Source organism: Pipistrellus hanaki (genome assembly GCF_964339955.1).
Source record: "Pipistrellus hanaki genome assembly, chromosome: 19".
NCBI classification, from domain to species: Eukaryota; Metazoa; Chordata; class Mammalia; order Chiroptera; family Vespertilionidae; genus Pipistrellus; species Pipistrellus hanaki.
In genome coordinates, this window is record NC_140521.1 from 8,284,116 (window position 1) to 8,304,021 (window position 19,906).

General features: G+C 41.3%; 1 protein-coding gene and 1 long non-coding RNA gene across 3 annotated transcripts; both read right to left on the reverse strand.

The window, feature by feature from the left end:
- Positions 1-964: 964 nt before the first annotated feature.
- ZCCHC8 (zinc finger CCHC-type containing 8) lies at positions 965-19,529 on the reverse strand. 2 transcript variants are annotated; one of them, XM_084867663.1, is made up of 14 exons: positions 19,229-19,529; positions 17,846-17,886; positions 15,533-15,607; positions 13,599-13,704; positions 12,237-12,314; positions 10,611-10,714; positions 10,429-10,494; positions 9,807-9,867; positions 9,200-9,342; positions 8,670-8,812; positions 6,273-6,394; positions 4,594-4,680; positions 4,240-4,351; positions 965-3,270 (listed from the first exon to the last, which is right to left on the reverse strand). In XM_084867663.1, exons 1-14 carry the CDS (start codon positions 19,427-19,429, stop codon positions 2,489-2,491), a joined length of 2,121 nt encoding a protein of 706 aa, XP_084723789.1. In that variant the 5' UTR covers positions 19,430-19,529; the 3' UTR covers positions 965-2,488. The 2 variants fall into 2 exon arrangements, with proteins under 2 accessions (XP_084723789.1, XP_084723790.1); XM_084867664.1 differs by having other exon boundaries at positions 17,846-17,889; positions 19,231-19,287.
- On the reverse strand, positions 18,030-19,221 carry LOC311613605. Its single transcript, XR_014793487.1, has 2 exons — positions 18,794-19,221; positions 18,030-18,748 (listed from the first exon to the last, which is right to left on the reverse strand). It is a non-coding gene; the product is annotated as an uncharacterized lncRNA (long non-coding RNA).
- Positions 19,530-19,906: the final 377 nt, after the last annotated feature.

The following is a 19,906-nucleotide window of genomic DNA, read 5'->3' on the forward strand; positions in this document are numbered from 1 at the left end:
TGATCAGTGATTCTCATCATTGATGTTTCTCTCTCTCTCCCCCTTCTTCCTTAAAATCAAGAGGAATATTTTGGGAAAAAAGCAGATTCTATCACTGTCTCAATACGTAATTGAGTAAATCAAGAATTTTGAGAAACCAGGGCTTTTGACAAGGAGGCAGGGCAATGGTTGTAAGAGCATGGGGACCAGAGCGATCTAGACTTAGATATTTAGTTATTTACCTGCTGCGTGCCTTAGGCATTTCCTCTAAAAAAACGAAGTTAACAAAACACACCTAATACAGTGATTGGGTAAATCATAAGTGTACCTTAATATTTCATCTGTGGCGTATGCTAAGAAGATAACAGACATCTCTGGTGTTCAAAGAAGATTCTGCTGGGGGGAGGGGGTTAAAAAAAAAAAAGATTCTGCTAATGCAATACTTAAAGGGATATTTAGCCCTGGTTGGTGTAGCTCAGTTGCCAGTCAGGACACATACCCTGGTTTGATCCTTGGTGGAGGGGTGTGGGAGGCAGCTGATTGATGTTTCTCTCTCCCTTCTAAAGTCAAAACTTTAAAAATATTTTTATTAATTTCACAGAGAAAGAGAGCAGGAAAGCGAGCTAGAAACATCAATGATGAGAATCATTGATCGGCTGCCTCCTGCATGCCCCCTAGTGGGGACAGAACCCATAACCTGGGTATACATCCTGACTGGGAATCGAACCATGACCTCCTGGTTCACAGGTTGACACTCAAGCAGAGCCATGATGGCTAGGTAAAACTTTTTTCTTTTTTTTCCCTCTCAGTCACTGCTGCTTGGGTGTTAATGAGTCCTTTAACCTCTGTGCCCCTGAAGTTCCTGTATGTTACATACATGATGTGCATAATGTGGTGACAATATACTTACCAGATGGAAATACTGAGTAAGAAAGATCATAAAAGAGGTTACTTTTATGTACTTCAACTCAGAGAAAAAAGCCCAAAATATTTAACATTTTATTCAATTTCTAGCACATTCTGTGAGGGCCTTGAAAATACATTTTCCCCTTTCATATATAATTTTCCTTCCTTTAACTATTTATAGAACAATTGGATGACTGAAGTTCTCAAAATGAAAACTAAATCCAGAATGGTTCTATTTTGCGCCCTCTGCTGGCCTAAGAGCAGGATAACACCAGGTGAGGCAAAAGTAGGTTTACGTTATATGAATTTATTCTTGTATTATTATTTATTAATTATTGGGCTATTTTTCATACAAACTGTAAATCTACTTTTGCCCTAGCCTGTACTACCTGAGACTAATCGTTCAAGATTACTTAAATGTTTATTTTCATGAACTTGACTATAAAGATGTAATAGCATTGCACATAAAGACAGAAAACACCCCACAAGAACCAGATTCAGACCCTGGCGCAGTTGATTAGAGTATCGTCTCCATATGCTAAGGTCGCAAGTTTGGTTCCCGGTTAGGGGACATACAAGACACAACCAATGACTGTGTAAGTAAGTGAAACAATTTGATATTTGCTTTACTTTGATATAATCTCTAAAATCAATAAATTAAAAAAAGGGGGGGAACCCATTGTTTCAGCTGATAATTAACAGCAATTTTTTATGTCTACTTTCTATTTTTAACTATTAATTTTCCTGGGGTTTAAGTCCAGGATTTTCTTTTTTTAATTTTTTGATACATTATTTTCAAAATGATTAAGATTCTGCTGCCTCTATATTTAAGGCTAAAATCCACTGAAAACACCCAAATTTGCCAATTTCTTATATTTCCTTTGCTTTTTCTTCCACTTATAGTTCCACTAATTTTTACAACCACATAATTTACTTACAAATTTACAGGGTTTTATTTACTATTTTAACTGTGAATCACTTTTTTTTTTGTATTCAAAGTCTTAGGTTATGTATATTTATTAAACCTTTGTACTCAAAGACAATCGATCAGACCTGTATCGCAAGCTAATATGAAGAATGAAGGTACAAAAAATTAAAAGGGTCATTAAAATTGACGTATGTAAATCACTTACAAAAATACCCCAAGCTGCTCATCCCTGATTTTTCTCATTTGGTTCTCGAAGTTGAAATGTGAATTTAAAATGGTTAGAATTTTTTCTTTAAAAAAGTGACCTATTAAACTTATATACAAGATAATTAGCAAAATGTAGAAAGGGAAAACAATGTACAAAAGACGATAAAAACCATCACTCTGGACAGACACTCACAACCCAAAAATAGTATAAACCTTAACAAACTACCTCTAAACCCTATCCTTCCATTTCCCCCTGCGTTTTCAGTAGCGAGAATAAAATACAGTAAACCAATGAACCTGATCTTTCCATTCATTAAAACAGGCCTGACTTTAAGCCACAAATAAGCCTCGGACATATTTTTAAACGTGGGAGGGACAAATAGGAAGACGGTTCATCTGTCCACTTGGTACTGGTGACAGGACACGAAGTGTGGATCACTGACTAGGCCTTGGTGCTGTGTCAAGCAGTTACTCGGAAGTCTTCTTGTTTTTCTGCTGGTTTCGGGGTGAGTTCTTTAACAAGCTTCTTATCCTGAGGTACATTCCAGTCGATTCGGCCATATTCTCAAATTCGAATGGCGTTATTCCAGTCGCGAACTTGCTCATGTCAGGGATAGGACTGTGCGTTTTGGTGGCTGTGGAAGGATTGGTGTCCGGGGCCAGGAGCTTCTGGCTGCCTCCGTTGCTGATGTCACAGTTCGAGACCACACTGCCGCCATCGAGAGGGGCGCCTCCGGAGCCTCCCTGGGCAGACTCTTCCTTGTCCTGCCCACAGAGCAATGTCGCCTCGGACCCTGGACTCTCTGGATGCTCAACTTCCGATTTCTTTGCACAAGCGTCCTGTGCCTCGAGCTCAGGCTCGTCTGGCACCTGCTTTGCAGATGGTTTTCCCTCTGGGACAGGAAGCTCTAGCTCGTTTGGACAAGGGGAAGAGGCAACTGAGTTTCCAGTTAAAGGCGTGTCCGCAGGAATGTCAGAATCGCTGTTGAGGCTCTCCGCCTGCTCCAGGGCCGCCCAGATCTGCCTCTGCTGCTCTTCGAGTTCTTCCAGGGTCAGCGTGTCCTCCTCCGTGGGCGTGGGTGCTGTCCTGGTCTGTGGCGAGTCACTGGGCGTCAGCGGCTGGGCGCCCTTGGGGAGCGGAGGGATGAAGGCGGGCGAAGTTCCCCGCGGGGGTGGAGGAGTGCCAGGGGGCAACGGGGGCTGAAACTGGGCAGCATTCCCGCTCGGAGGTCCAGGCCGGGCCTCCGCATCTGCAATGAGAAAGGTGAGAAACGTCCAGCTGTCAGAGCACTGGGCTGTACTTACACTCGGGGGTAGTCAGAGGTTCAATGGCCAAAAATAATGGGCTTGAGGGGAAAACCCTGTGGATACCCATACATGACCCTGTGGATACCCCTTCATACATCCTCAAGCTGCCCGAAAACAGGGCCCCCTGCAGGGGAAGCTACGGGACCTTCCAGTGCAGGAACATGAACCGACCCCTCGGCAAATGTTTTCATGCTGTTCCATCTCTTAGAGCCAGACACTGTGAACAGCATGGAGATACAGAAGAATTTCTAGGTTGTCTCCTGTAGCTGAAGATGGAATTCGCGGAATGCTTGGCTGGAAATATAAGCGGACTGGACTGCTGAGCGTGTGGAAGGCAGGAGGAGACAAAGGTGGGCAGACAAGGCAGGTTGAGCTTATTCCTAATTCTGTGTCTCTATCTGCCTGGTGGGTGGGTTCGTATAGCTAATTGGTCGCTGGGCATCACCAGCTGGCTGTCCCCCCCCACAGCAGATCCAACCTGAGCACAACAAAGGACATTTTTCTAAAATCTGGACTCTTCTCCTATTTGCTACTCTCGCTAATGGCAGCACAAGTTGAAGACTCCAAAACGGAACCCTGCCGGTCATCTGAGAGTCCTCCTTTCCTTCTGCCACACCCAGGCCCGTGGCTCCCGGGGCCGCCCTCTCCCGCAGACGGTCCCAGTCACTATGTTATTTCAGGCCATTCCTGCTGGTCACTTCGCACGCTGGCCCATGCATCCCTCAGACCAAGAATGTGTTCCAACCCAGCTTTTACCACTGACAGTGGTGATGCTCGGATCTCCAAGAACAGAATAGAAGATTTACTATTTAGTTGGTGCTCATAAAGAGCTTCTTCTTTCTTTCGGAACTCAGGAGTATACGAACTTGTTCTACCTTCTCAATGAAATCACAAGGTGAGGGGAGACCTACCCGAATCGAGCTCCATGTCCGCGGGGGAGGCCGAGCTGCTCCCCTTCTGCCTCTTCGGACTACAAGGGCTGGACCGGGACGAAGCCCTCTTGGAGCCGGGCCGCACACTCGGCTGTCGGAGGAACCGAACCACAGTTACAGCGGCAGACAAAGAGGAAACCTCACCCACCCCCACTCAAACATGGCGCAGAAACCAATCTGAACCACGTCCGTGTAAACCTTTTCCTTCGGGTTCACCAGAAGACAGCGAGAGCTTTTAATCAAAGCAAGCAAGGCAGCAAGATGCTAATGCATTATAGAATTCCACAGACACATGCAATACGTTTTTACAGAAGAATCCGAAAGTCTCTTTACCGCCTGGAAGTTGGAAGTAAGGAAATTGGCAAACACGTCCTTCTGCTGGCAGGCCTGCATTGGGATGGAACCAAACATCCTCCATTCCTAAGGACGAAGAGAAGGAAGAAACAAGCGTGCACTCAGAAAACGCCATGCTTTGAGATTTCTGTTCAAGGAGGCAAAGTGGAGGTACCCAATTACAGTTCTGCTTCACAGGTGACTTTTCCTTTTTTTGGGAATTAATTAAAATAATGGCATTGAAGGAAAAACAACCTCAACTCAGCCTACAGAACAGTCAGGACTGACTACTAAGAGCTACTTGACAAAAATCACTTGGCCCCCGAATGTCCTGCTTCCTGCAGGCAGAAGTTATAAGCAGTATCAACCAGGGCTCATATCCGCCTGGCTGGCTGCACCCTCTCCCGACTGCTCATGGCTCATTCCTCCTGACACATTTACTTGTGCTGTCTTCTTTTTTAGTTCTTTTTTAAAAAAATATATTTTATTGCAGAAATCGGTTTTGCTCAGTGGTAGAGCGTCGGCTTGGGGACTGAAAGGTCCCAGGTTCGATTCCGGTCAAGGGCATGTACATTGGTTGCGGGCACATCCCCGCAACCAATATATATTTTATTGATTTTTTACAGAGAGGAAGGGAGAGGGAGAGAGAGTTAGAAATGTCAATGAGCCGGGACCGGTTTGGCTCAGTGGTAGAGCGTCGGCCTGCGGACTGAAAGGTCCCGGGTTCGATTCCGGTCAAGGGCATGTACCGTGGTTGCGGGCACATCCCCAGTACGGGGTGTGCAAGAGGCAGCTGATCGATGATTCTCTCTCATTGATGTTTCTAACTCTCTATCCCTCTCTCCTCCTCTCTGTGAAAAATCAATAAAATATATTAAAAAAAAAAAAGAAAAGAAATGTCAATGAGAGAGAAACATCGACCAGCTGCCTCCTGCACACCCCCCCACCGGGGATGTGCCTGCAACCAAGGTACATGCCCTTGACCGGAATCGAACCTGGGACCTTCCAGACTGCAGGCAGACGCTCTACCCACTGAGCCAAACCGGTTTCGGCTACTTGTGTTGTTTTCTGTCTTCGGTTCTTTCCCTTTCAAAACTGATTACTCATCTTTATGGTCCCATGTTTCTCTCTCATCACCAATAGCACATTCAACAGTGACTGTTACTAAGAATCATTCAGGGCTCTTGTCAAACCTGTAGATTCCAGGGACTGAGTCCTTAAGTCTGAGGGACTCAGAATGTGCATTTCCTATGAGATCCCCAGGGGATTCCCATGTGGGCTGGGTCTTAGATCCACTTTCAGAGGCTCTGATGGCTTGTGCCAGGCAATTCAGCCCTTAAGTTAGCCCATGCCGTTTTAAATTAAAATAGCATTTTTTAAAAATTAAAATACTGCTGCTACCATCACCATCACAAGAGTGCATTGTTGAATTGTGAAACGTAAGAGTTGGAAAAGAGTAAGTGAAGAAATTATTCTCATATAAAATAAAAATTTTACTTTGAGAAACAATCACTCGTCTGTTTTTTAAGGTATATAAGATTTCACTCAAGATTCTAGTCAACAAAAAGAAAATTAAAAAGTTAAACACATTTACTTCTTTAAGTAGCAGTAACTGCTAAACAAAGCTAACGTTTTGAACAATCACATAGCTCACAAGAATAAAGAAACAACATACTTACATCTGGAATTCCTTTGGGAGTAGATATATTAAAACCTGGGTAGGTTACCAATTTCGAGAGATCGTAAGTGACATTTTGATTGTGTTGTACTTCTCCAGATTCTGTTTCCCCATCAGCAGCATCTATCAGAGGCCATCGGAAGGGTTAATGTTGCTAGATGCCAATAAAAAACTCTCTCCAGACCAAAAGCAGACCTGGAGGGCGCTTACCTTCATGGCAAGAGCATTATTCTGAGAAGGACTTCAATCACTGTTTTGTCCGAACAACTCGGTCAGAACTATTCAACCATGTGCACGTTACTTTGATAAAATAGTTAATATCTTGGCAAATCAGGTTCTTCTATGGGTTGCTTAAAAGTCTGGCACCTGGCTATTTTGCACCTGGCTGAAGTGTCGTCCTGGGTACCAAGAGGTTGCTGGTTCAATTCTCCTCGTCAGGGCACACGCTTGGGTTTCAGGGTTGATTCCTGGTCTGGTCTGGCCTCTTGATATTTCTCTCTATTTTCCCTTCCATTTCCTTTCCCCTCTCTCTAATATCAATAAAAAAATATCCTCGGGTAAGGATTTTAAAAAAAATAGAAAGTAGCCTGGCTAGTGTAGCTCAGCGGCTGAGCGTGGAACCAAGAGGCCACTGGTTCGATTCCTGGTGCAGGCACATGCCCAGGTTGTGGGCTTGATCCCTTGTGTGGGGCATGCAGGAGGCAGCTGATCGATGATGTTCTCAGTCATCGATGTTTCTATTTCTCTATCTCTCTCCCTTCCCCTCTCTCTAAAAGTCAATAATATATAAATATATATTTTAAAATATATTTTATTGACTTTTTACAGAGAGGAAGGGAGAGGGAAAGAGAGTTAGAAACATCAATGAGAGAGAAACATCCATCAGCTACCTCCTGCACACCCCCTACTGGGGATGTGCCCGCAACCAAGGTACATGCCCGTGACCGGAATCGAACCTGGGACCTTTCAGTCCACAGGCCAACGCTCTATCCACTGAGCCAAACTGGTTTTGGCAATAATATATATATTTTAAAAATAAAGAGATTTAAGAGATTGAATTATCCACAACCGTTTGTCCAAAGAATCCCTACCCAAACAAATAAACTAAAAAAGAAGAGAGTTTAAATATTAGCACGACCTGAAGATTTATTAAAAGGTCTGTGCTAAATACCTCTTTGGTATTATTTGAGAAGAGGGAGGCATGGTAAATTTTCTAAAAATATTTTTATTTTGAATTGCCTAAGTAATATATAGAAACATTTTCATTTAAAAATATTTAGAGCATTAGAGATAAAACTAAAATCTGTATCCCATCCTTTTTCCTGTCTCAGTTATGGATAAGCACTGTTATGTTTGCTGTATAGACAAACATTTGGATTTTATAAAAAAAGATTTATTTACCAGCTACCATGTGCCAGGCAGGCACTGTGCCACATGTTGGGGATATACTGAACACAATAGATATGGTTTTAGCAATTGTAAACCTTACCATCTAGTTGGGAAAATATGTACCACTCAAGTAAGACAGAAATAAATATAAACAGTGACAGGGTCTGAAGAACACACACAGGGCATGGAAGACAGTGGTGAATGAGGTGGTCAGAGAAGGCATCTATGGGGCTAAACCCTAAAATCTAGAAGGTTCTTGGTCTAGATCTTTTAAAATATTTTATATAAGCAAGTCCTTAGAGAAAACAGGGCTGTTTCTTCCACGTGGGTTTCTTTCTTTTCGCAACATGAGATCAATGCTGTCACAGTGTGTAAGTAATCTAGAAACTTGCTTTCCACTTGGCATTGCACAGAGTTTGCCGTGTCAGCTCACACAGGTTTATTCCACTCTAAACAGTGTAGGGATTCCACTGCCCAATCTACCCGAGTTAATTTAGCTATTCTCCTGTAGGACCTTCATGTTGTTTTTAATTTTTTACTATCATGATAAATGCAAAAATATATAGACTCCCATGTCCTCTATGCACAAGTGTGAATATTTTTAGAGTAGATATCCTAAGAGAGGAATTCTAGGTTATAAGAGGCCTTATATAGACTAACTTTTATAGATCCCCTGGCATTGGTGGGTAGATCTGTTACCATTACTGAGAAAGGCAAGAACTTAGGGGCAATAGCTGGAGAGTTGGTACTCTGGCCTAGGCAGTCATTGACCAGGTCTAGATAACCATCTGATAATTCTCAGTGAGGTTTTCGTTCCTTCTTTGCAAAACAAAGAAAATGCCATCATGTTATTTTTTGTTGTTAACTCAGCACACAATTCCTATCACATTTTATTGTGATAAATTGTGTGTATGTATGTGAGGAAAGAGCAATTCCCATCACATTTTATCGATTCCTTAATTAAAAAAAAAAGCTGACACTGAAGTTGACTTATCTAAGCTGACATTACCTTTTCCGTCATAGAGCGCAAGCCCTGAATTCTCCAGCTCCGCCTCTTTGAGCCACCCGGGGGGGTATCCGAGCTGGCGCATTCGGTATATAAAAGGCGGCAGGCTCTTATCCGACACACCAAGTGCATCCTGAAGCTCCTCACTGAGAAACAAAGGAAGACGAAATACACACACTATTCCAACGTTTTAAAGATAATTCTTATATTATACAGCATGTGGCATGGTGCCTATCAAATATATACAAGGTGTCCCCAAAATATGTATACACATAACGTCTATAGATTCAATTACATTTTGAAAATGAAATGTATTTTAATAAACACCACCTTTCTAATTATTCAAAGTGTAGGTATACATTTTGGGGAGACACCTGTAGTTAAGATTTCAATGAACATTTTCAAATGACCTGATGTACGTTATCTAGAGCCTTGCTAGAGAAGACTTACATCATGATCGTTATCCTAAATATACAATGTCTCAAATACCGGGAGAACAGAATGGCATTCTGTGGGAAACTGACAACAGGTACCTAATAACTCCTGGTTTGAATCTCCCAAACCGTTCTTCGACCTCGTCGGCGTGGTACCGCTGCTGGAAGCTCTGGCTGTTGGCTTCACCACAGGCGTCCAGGTACTCTTTCCTCTTCTCGCTTATCCGCGCAGCATTCCGGGGCTGAATCACAATGCATTTGAAAAGAACGGTATCAAGCACGTTAGAAATATTTCAGAAATTAAATAAATATGAGCACTTTGCTAAGGTCAAGCAAATTATTTCAGTTTTTTTAATGTATAAGGAATAAGTATGAGAGAGGCTGGATATTTTAGAAAAATAAGCCAGAAAGAAAGCATCACTTTAATGTTTTATTTACCTCAGTATTACCAAAACATAAAATCAAGTTTTAAAAATATATTGTCTAAAAATTAACTCATAGTCTTCCATTCGTTTCAATACAGAACACTGTAATCAAGTTTTAAAACAATCCAATGCCTTACAATTTAAGTACGTAAATTTTTCAAATTCAAAGACCCCAGGAAATTAACAGGAAGTTCCCTCATATCACACAATGCCATAAATAGGTTGAAAACACTAGAAAGTGCTGGTTCAAAGATATTTTTTTCATTGAAAGAAAACTTTACCATTGAGCAATCTTTCATTTGATGTTCTTCGGAACCACAATTGAAACAGTGAGGCCTTGGCCTATTTGGTCAAAAAACAAAGATTTTCACAGTGTAAGTGAAACTATAAAAGCAAATCAATAAAATCCTAGATGACAGCGAAGTGTGCCAAAGATTAAAGTGCACTGGTCACAGATCACTAAAATCTGCAATGGGAACTCTTTCGGCTCCCGTCCTTGGTGATTTAAACAGCAGCACTTTAACCAGGAACCGGATGCTCCCGACTGACCTGCTACCTCAGAGTTTTGCCAGTGGTTTGTACCAAAAACACCGAGGCAAACATCGTATTCCTTTAGGCCGCATGGAAAGGGGCAGAGGGTTTTAAGGCAGCAAAGACAGCGACAGCAACAATGTAAACCTTCCCACCCACCCAGACACTCTAGGCACAAACCAATGCATTCCAATCAATAAAAGATCAATTTAAACATTTAATACAGGTCTCTATATTAAAATTATAGTTTAATGTGTAATTTATTTTCAGAAAGCCAGCAATAAAGAATATTAACGTTTCAAGCTAAAGGAGCTTAGGATTTTTGTTTTATAAAAAGCAGTAAGCAAAATATAAACCACTCCCCACACGAACCTTTTGGCCTTCACTTGTATCTCTTGCCCTTCCAGAGAGACAATGTGGCTGAAGACTTGCTGGTACCTTGGGTGGGTTTTATTAAGGAATGGTTAGCATTGTCTGCAAAATTGGGTCAAACTTTTAAAAGGTGAACTTAATGGCAAGCCGAGGAAAAGGTCTCCATTCACTGTGTAGGATACTTGGGTATTTCCCATCCTTCGGTGAGCTGAGGGTTCTCATTTAGGAGCGGCTGCCCCAACTTATCGAGGCAAAAATTAGTAAAATACAGGACACTTCCTACAACCTGCAGAAAACAAGTCAAAAAATACTGCCGTTGAAGCAGGAAAAAGAAGACAATGAATAATGTAAAACTATGATGAATTGTTCTAAGAATTTATCTTGGGTGAAGTTTTAGAAATAACTAAAGGAGCCAGCTTTGGATGTGTGAGTAAAAGCTACGTGTTTACATTTCCCTATGCCTCCATGATTATGGAGCATTTCCTCACTACTATCAGCTGTACCCTCTCCAGACTTAAAAAAATAAAAACTTGCCCACAACTCTCACTTTTCCTCCCAATTCCCCATTCCTGTTTCCTTTACAACAAGACCCTCAGAAAAGTTCCATTTCCTTTCCTCCCAGTCTTTTCTTTTCCCTCCATTTTCTGGGAAAAATCTCAGACAGAAAAGCTGAAGAAACAGTATAATGGACACCTATGTCCCCTCCATCTAGATTTAGCAATTGCTAATTGACATTTTAGTACGCACACCCTCTCTCTCTCTCTCTCTCTCTCTCTCTCTCTCTCACACACACACACTCACACTCACACACACACACTTTTCCCCCCCAGATTTAATTTTTACTGAGCCGTTTAAACAAAGTCACCGCCTCTACCATCACAGTGTAAGCCATTATTTTATCTCGCCTGAGATGAGTACAGTTACTTCCTAGTTTCCAACATTCAGACTTCACCCTACATAATTCAGTACGGGCCTTCTAAGAATAAGAACATTGTCCTATAAACCTTCTCTCCACATTCTGTAAGGCTCAGCCCTTAGTCCCCCTCTATGTGACTCCAGACCCGTGGTATGAAATATAATTTAAATGCTGGCAACCCCCAATGTCGTCCGACTGCTCCCAGGCTCCAACCTTGTATGTGCCAGTGCCAACCTGACAGCTCTTACTGTGAGAGGCTTCTCAAACTCACCTATTTAAAACCGCACTAGAACCCTGCTCCTCCCTCCAGCCTTTCCCATCACAGAAAAGGCAGCAATGTTCTTCCGGTTGCTGAGGACAAAAGCTGGAGTCATTAGGACTCCCCTCATTCTCATATTCTACATCCAGTTCATCAAAGTATTTGATCAGTTCTGCTTTCAAAGCATCTCCAGGTTAGAAACCCCTTCTCATCGCCACCACCATCACTTGGTCTGAGCTGTCATTTCATCTCACCCACGATGAGTGCATTAACACCCTAACTGGTTTCCAGCTTCCATATGCAACCAGCTACAGACTTTCCACGGAGAGCCAGTTCTTTTACAAATTCAAGTTAGTTCTAATCGGTTTGGCTCAGTGGATAGAGCATCGGCCTGTGGACTGAAAGGTCCCAGGCAACGTTTACTGTGCCCCCAGGTCACAATAAAATAGCCATTAAAAAGCAAACTATAGTGTTTAAAAGGTTGAAGTCCACATGGTTGTTTATAACAAATTTAAAGAAAGAATTCATGATCATGTGATGACATGTAACTATCCACATTATTAAACGATAATAATGACACAGGACAGAAAACATGTATCTGCAGAATTATAAAGCTAAAATGTCCAAACTTACACTAAAAGCTTCTGTGTTGTTTTTAATGGAACAGGATTCTTCTACTTTATGGTCCTCTTCTAGCGTAACACTGGATGGCTGATACAAAGAAAAACACACATTACATTACAAACGGTAACCAAGTTTCAACTTCAAAACTCAAATATTAGCAATTTGGACACACCCACTTTATTTTCTAATACATACCATTAGGTATATAAAAATTTAAATTCACTGTTGTCATAATTAGGGTGACTTAAGTGAAGCTAGGTAGGAATGCTCATGAAAGAAATTTCACAAGTAGGAAAGTTTAAAAAGTTATACAAACTGTCTTCGGAAGCATTAGCATACACTATGACTCTCATGTTAATAAATATTATGGAACTTTCAACATTTGAACTGATAAGGCAGACTTTCGTTTATCTTGAAAGCAGATAACCAGAAAGATTAAAATATTTTATATTACTAGTCAATACTACTGTCACCTTCACTGACCTCAAGCCACCAAAAAATTCTAAAGTGTATCTTGAATCAAAACATTAATTTTATTTAGCGTATTCTTATTGTTAACTGTATTTCCCATTTCTTGAATCTTCAAAAACTATTATAGTCCGGCTGGTGTGGCTCAGTGGTTGAGTGAACCAGGAGGTCACGGTTCAATTCCCGGTCAGGGCACATGCCTAGACTGTGGGCTCGATCCCCAGTAGCAGGGGTGAAGGAGGCAGCTGGTCAATGATTCTCTTATCACTGATGTTTCTATCTCACTCTCCTTTCTCTGAAACAATAAAAATGTATATTTTTAAAATTGTATATAGGTGAAAACTAAAGGTGATTTTAAAATTTAATTAATCAGAATACTCTGTTCTTTAACTTCACAGGATAGACAGCTAAAGATCCTTATTTGAAAGACTACTTACCTTAATTTCTAATTTTAAAAAGGCCTAGTAAACATAATTCTGATCTTTTAAACATAAATTCATGCTCTAATATTCACACATAGTAAAATGTCTCAATTTTATTTGGGCATGCTATTTATTTTCTTAACAGGGGTGTGTGTGGGCGGGGGGGAAGAGAAAGACAACACATATTGGCTTGAGGGAAAAAGAATCTGTATTTTATAAACCTAAGAAATACAGACTTTGGAGCTTAGTTTTCCACACAAATCCCCATGTCTAAGTTAGAAAAGGGAAGAAAAGGAGCCAGGATCCAAAAGAAAGCCCATGGCTGCTGGGCAGACCACAGAGAAAGCAGCCAGGTGGAAGAACGGAGGGGAACAGACAATCTTAACCATTTTGGCTTTGATTTAAGAGCATCCTGGTGGCAGAATAAATAGCAGGGAAAAGCATAACCTACTCATCTTAAAGTCTCTTAAGTTTGAAATACCTGGGGCAAAAGATTAAAGGAAGTCTTTTCCACATCATTTTTCTGCTGTTCCTCAAATCTTTTTACTAAATTTGATACAAATTCCTCTATTTCTTGATGATATTGCCTGCATAAGAGCACAAAATGGTCAGAACTCAGACAGAATAAAACAGGAACAGACTAAGTCAAAGATTATGCCATGTGTCATTTTTATAACTTTGTGTTTCAGGTTTATCAAACCACTGACTTGCTAACACTCAGGATCTATTTGGTGCCAAGTTAACAAAACAATTATGATAACCCAACACAGTGCTTGGCATATCTGCGCTAAGAATAAATGGACTTTTAAATAAGTTTCATGTATTTAACTTCTACATACATAAAACATGCAAGTAGTTCCATATCCACAAGTAAAAGGGTTTCACAATGAAAAGCCTCCTTCCCACCCTGTCTGTTAGCCACCTGTTCCTGCCTCACAAAGGCAACCTGTGCATTCGGTTCTTCCACATCCTCCTCCCAGAGATTCTCTAGGCACAAATAAGGAAATACAATGCATAAATATATCGCCAAAACTGGTTTGGCTCAGTGGATAGAGGGACTCAAGAGTCCCGGGTTCAATTCCGGTCAAGGGCATGTACCTTGGTTGTGGGCACTTCCCCAGTAGGGGGTGTGCAGGAGGCAGCTGATCAATGTTCCTCTCTCATCGATGCTTCTAACTTTCTATCCCTCTCCCTTCCTCTCTGTAAAAAACCAATAAAATATATTTAAAAAACAACAACAATGCATAAATATTAAACGTGAAAAACAAAACCAAAATGCAATGTTAGAAAAACTCCTGAGGTCTACTTTCTCCAGCTCAAGAACCACATTCATCAAACTTCTCAGTCTCCTGCGGGAGGTCCTGAAGGAGCCAACTTCCTCTTCAGATTCCAGGATCTGCCAAGTCTCTTCAGCTCTGACATCCTAAGATTTGTGCAGGTGGGCGCTGCGGAAGTCAGACTGCCGCAAGCTAGAGCAGATGCTGACTCTAATCTGAATAATCTGAAGGTGACAGAGCCCAGCTGTGCCCGGCACCTGGCTGCTGCTACGCTCACCATCCAGCTTCCCCTCCCCTCAGACCCTCAGGCTCCTCTTCTGCGGAGACAGAGAAGGTAACAGACCTGCCCCAGAGGACGACTGCATGGACGGTTCCCTTTACCTTCTTCACTTTCCCCAGCACACACGAGAATGTGGTTAAGTGACCATGTGATTAAGCTTCTGTCTGAAAAGACTAGAACCAATCTGTGAGGAAGGGCCTCAAACCATCTCGGAGCGCCAGCACGCACTGCAGGAATGCAGTCATCCAGACTCAAGCATGCTTTAGACCTCCTGCCCAAAGCTAGTTTTGATATTAAAAAATATATCATGCCTGGTCGGTGTGGTTCAGTAGCTGAGCATCGATCTATGAACCAGCCGGTCAGTGATTCTCTCTCATCATTGATGTCTCTTCTCTCTCCCCCTTCCCTTCTGAAATCAACAAAAATATATTATAAATATGTATATAATGTGGGGAAGCTTTGAAGATAGCCAACAGGGAAGACTGTTACCTGACATGGAAAGATAAATGGCTAACATTATTGTTGCGGTGGTAGTTGTTTTTTTTAATTAGAGGCTACTGGATTCTTACAGGAACTCACTTAGCTACCTAGGGGTGGTCACTATTGATCTCCTCTTTTCCAGTGAGGAAACTGGCATGCAGAGAGGGCCAGTGATCTGCCCAGGTTCAGATATGTAGAAAGAAAGAAACCAGATTCAAATTCATGTTTACGTGACTCTAATGTCCTTGCTCTTCATCAGGATTTCATAAATTTAAGTAAAAGAATAAGGAAGTACAAATGAAAGCAGCATTCTTACAGAAGACATTGTTTCATAAGCACATGAATTCATTATATTTAGAAAAGGGAAAAATGACTTACTTTGAAATAACATTGTTCATAAATAGAATCTGTAATAAAGGTCCATCTAATTTAGTGTTGTTCACCAATATTCCACTAAAACAGAAGTTAAAACATATTCTTAGAGGAGTTAAAGCAAAACATTCATATATGTTTTATATGTACATATAAACACATGATCTATATAATTCTCAAAGTACCAAAGATAATGCGTGTAAGACCAGGAACACAGTTTTCTCAGGAAAAATCTGTTTCACCACTTTACCTACTTTAACGATTTTACATGGAGGTATCCCTTACATAACATGTCACAAAAAATTAAAACCATAGTTAACCTTTCAGTTTTCAGCGAAAAAGTTTCTTTACCTGATGGCTGTTTCTTTGTAAATTGGGGAGGGGAGGAGAGGAGGGAAGGTATGGGTAAACCAGGAGGTTACAGAATATATTTCTAAAAGAATCAGAGTGAATTTGCCTTAGAACTATATATATAGGAAAAATACACACTTTATAAATAAATAGATAGGTTATTTTCGGAGGGGAGAGCACATTGCACTAAACATCTCAAATCCAAGATTCTAAAGTCGAGATGTAAAAAGCATACGGTTCTGGATTTCACTCTCAAATACTGGAAAACAAAACAAAACAAAACAAAAAAAGCAACCTGGAAAACTGCAGTATATCCCATCGTGAACCTGGGACCAGCTGAATCTCCGATTCCTCACTTGCCTCATATTTCTCTACCTGGACGGCATATGAAATACATCATCTGTATTTGGAATTGTTCTCATCAAGTAGAGAAATAAATTGATAATATAAAGTTGTTGCAACATGAGCAAACTTCAGTTTATAAAAGATACAAAACCCCATGTTACTGCATGGTCTTCGGTGGGAGCCCAGCTTGAACAATCAGCTATAAAGACATTCAGTTGGGGAAATGTGAGTAAGTACTGGGATGAGAACGTTATCAAGGAAGTCATGACAATTATGAGGTATGATAATGGTGGTGTGGTAATGCTCGAAAAAGTATTTTTTTTTTTAAAAAGATACATGTTAGCCGAAACCAGTTTGGTTCAGTGGATTGGAAGGTCGCAGGTTCGATTCCAGTCAAGGGCATGTACCTTGGTTGCGGACACATCCCCAGTAGAGGGTGTGCAGGAGGCAGCTAGTCGATGTTTCTAGCTTTCTATCTCTTTCCCTTCCTCTCTGTAAAATATCAATAAAATACATTAAAAAAAAAAAAAAAAGATACATGCTATAATATTTGGGGTGAAATGTGTGCATAGGATTAGAAAAATTATGGCAAAATAGTCACTGGGAATGTAAGTGATCAAAAATGGATATTATTCTTTTCACGTTCTTTAAATTTCTCATAATATGAAGTAAAAAATAAACAAATGCAATGTTAATTGGATAAATAGAGAAACTTCTGATCACAATGGTTCCAAATCAAGAGATTTGGGGTACAAATTTTCCCTAAATCATTTTATTTCTTTTTCTTCCTTGGTTTTCTGTAGAATGCTTTATCAGACACTATGAAGGGCACCAATTCTAAAAATAAATTCCTTTTCCATTATTCTAATGCTTACTTTTTATAAATTGGCAAAACTCATGACACCATAGTTATTTGAACACGGGTGATTATAATCCACTTCAAAATGCTTAATGTTTAAATAATCAACTCTATTGGGAAACGTGCTTATCTAAAGTATATTTCAATATATAAAAATGTATGATTTTTAAGGAATCGTAGTTATAGTCAATAGTTAATAACTAACCAAAATTAGTTTAAATCCATAAAGTGCGCTCGCATAGATGAATAAAGGTAGGGCACCTAAATTCTAAAATTCTGAAAGGGATCTAAATTCTAAAATTTTAAACTTCTAGTCACCAGGGAAGCCAGTTAGTTACTCCATCAGGTACCACCCATCAGCCAGCCCCAAATTCTGAAAGCTTGAAAAATATTTGTATTTTAACTAATATTTTAGATTAACACTGAATTTTAATTCTATTTTCCCAGAAATATTTGTTGAATAGACAGCTGGATTGACAATGAGCCTGTTCTGAACATTAAGTCAAAATTTTCTGAATTGTTTCACAAATATTTTCATCCAGTAAGTCAGTTTAATGCAATTATGAGAATTGCAAGTGTTATCCCCGTAAGTTAAAAAAAAAAAGGATAATTACTATTACTCTGATTTCTTTTGAGTAGGCTGAACAAGTAAAAAATGATACAAAAATCCTAAATACTCTTTTTATAAAGAAACTATAATTCGATATTAACATCAGGATAAAAAAAAAACAAAACTACTATGGTGTAATTTCAAAATCTCATACCTTGGTCGAGTCAGAATGTTCAATTTTCTTTTAAGTTCTTGATGTTATTACGTGTTAAGGAGTATAAGCCCTCATTAAACATTTATAAGGGTCATAAAATCCAACTACTAACTCTCACTTTTGGTGACAGAACGTTATACGGTTAAAAGACACGCAACTATTTTGAAGATGACACACTTTCTGAGCAGGGTTAGGCATTTGTACCTAAACATTCACACACAGTTTTCATTCCTTCCAACAGAGACATTTCAAAGACAGCAGGCCCTGTAGCTCAGGAGAGACTGGCTGGCTGGACCAAAAACGTTCTTCAAACGAGTGTCCCCTCCAAAGCTGAACACTCACTCATTTAAAATGTTCCAAGGCAAAAGCATCCTGAGATGCGGCATAACAAACTGTTAACGACTTCTGTATTTTGAAATTTTCCATAGTAACATATTTACGGAAAAGACATCATGAAGGAAAAAAATCAGACTTCGAAGCCGTAGCAGGTAATTTACCAACCGCTTTTAGGGATCTTTAAATTCTAAAAGGAAAAAAGCAAAAAAAAAAAAAAAAAAAAAAAAAAAAAAAAAAGCAAGCAAACCAAAATTATCTATTTACAGTGTGTGTGTATATATATATATATAGTTTCTTAAAAAAAAAACACAAAACACAAAAACCCTAAGATCGTAAATAAACACTAATAAATCTTGCTAGAAAGGCTGTCATCATGGTAAATAAAGCCAAAATGAAAACATTTGGCGCGTTTTCCCTAAAGGTTTGCAAGGCACCTTCCCTTCGGAAGCTATTTCAAAGTGGAAGAACTTGGCAATGAAGCCCCAATCTTACTCAAGCCATTAACCATGTCGCTTTGCACCTCTCGACTCCGCAAGGCCCCCAAACTCTACATCTTGGGACCACTAGCTCCGCACGGGCGCGCGCGCGCGCGTACACACACAACACACACACACACACACACACACACACACACACACGTAAAAAATAAATAAATCAAGTCTACGCCAAAGTCTAATTCCCCGGTATCTCCCAATACACAACTGTAACAGGACCGCAGTAACTTTAACTGGGCTGCAAAAAAACCCCCACAAAAAACCCGAAAGCGGATCACTCCAAAAAGCCCACAAACGAACAGTCGCAAGAGTCTGAAACGATCCTAAACGCCGGCCCCGGGCCGGGTGGTGACGGGGAAACGAGTCCGGAAGCGGGTCGCCGAGAGGTGGGCGCCGAGGCCCCGGGGCGGCTTCTGCAGCCCGACCCCCCGCTCCGCAGCCCGCCGTCGGGGGCGAGACAAATGTACCCCGAGTTCCGGCCCCGCGGGGTTGCTGCCCGCGTCCAGGGCACCGCACGCCCGGGCGCCGCGGCCCGGCGGCGGGAAGGAAGGATATTCTCGGCGCGGAGCCGCTCGATGGTCTCCTCGCACTGCCGGAGCCTCTCCCGCGGCCCCGCGTCGCCAACCCCGTCCTCGTCCTCCTCGTCGCCGTCGCCGTCCTTGAAGCGCGTGTGGACGGGCTTTGGGAGCGATTCCTCTGGGTGGTCAAACGCCTCGAATAGCTCTAAATCCCCAAAATCCACCTCTGCCGCCATGTTGGGCTGTGGGAAAGATTCGAGGAGCTGGTCACCCGGGCCGGGGGCAAAGGTCGTAGGGCGGCACCTCTCTCTAAGGGCGCTAAGCCACCCAGCAGCGTTTTCTTTAAACCTAGGCCCCGGAAGCTGCACAAGAGGCGGGCCAGTCCCGAGAGACTACAACTACCACAATGCAATGGCGTCCCTCATACCCACTTCCGAGGTTGCTGGAGAGCATGGCATGCTGGGACATGTAGTTTCTAACTGTTGACGCACTGTTTGCATTGCATACTGGGATTACGCCCTAATAAACGTTAACAAAGCTAGAGTACTCAATCGGAATGTGTTGAAACTATATGGGTTGTCCTTGTTATGCGTCTAAGGCTGAAAAGTCGGAACACATTCTGCGGTGCATGCCAGACAAGTATGGAACTTTTTGTCACGGAGTACCTTTTAATCTTAGTTTACTTCAGCTTATTGGGTTTTACTTTTTCATGA

Coding starts and splice junctions, on each gene's coding strand:
- ZCCHC8 (XM_084867663.1), bottom strand. CDS start 19,429: ATGGCGGCAGAGGTGGATTTTGGGGATTTAGAGCTATTCGAGGCGTTT. Junction 13,705..15,532: donor ATGAACAATGTTATTTCAAA/GTAAGTCATTTT, acceptor GCTCTTATGCAG/GCAATATCATCAAGAAATAG. Junction 9,868..10,428: donor ATACAAGTGAAGGCCAAAAG/GTTCGTGTGGGG, acceptor TTGACCAAATAG/GCCAAGGCCTCACTGTTTCA.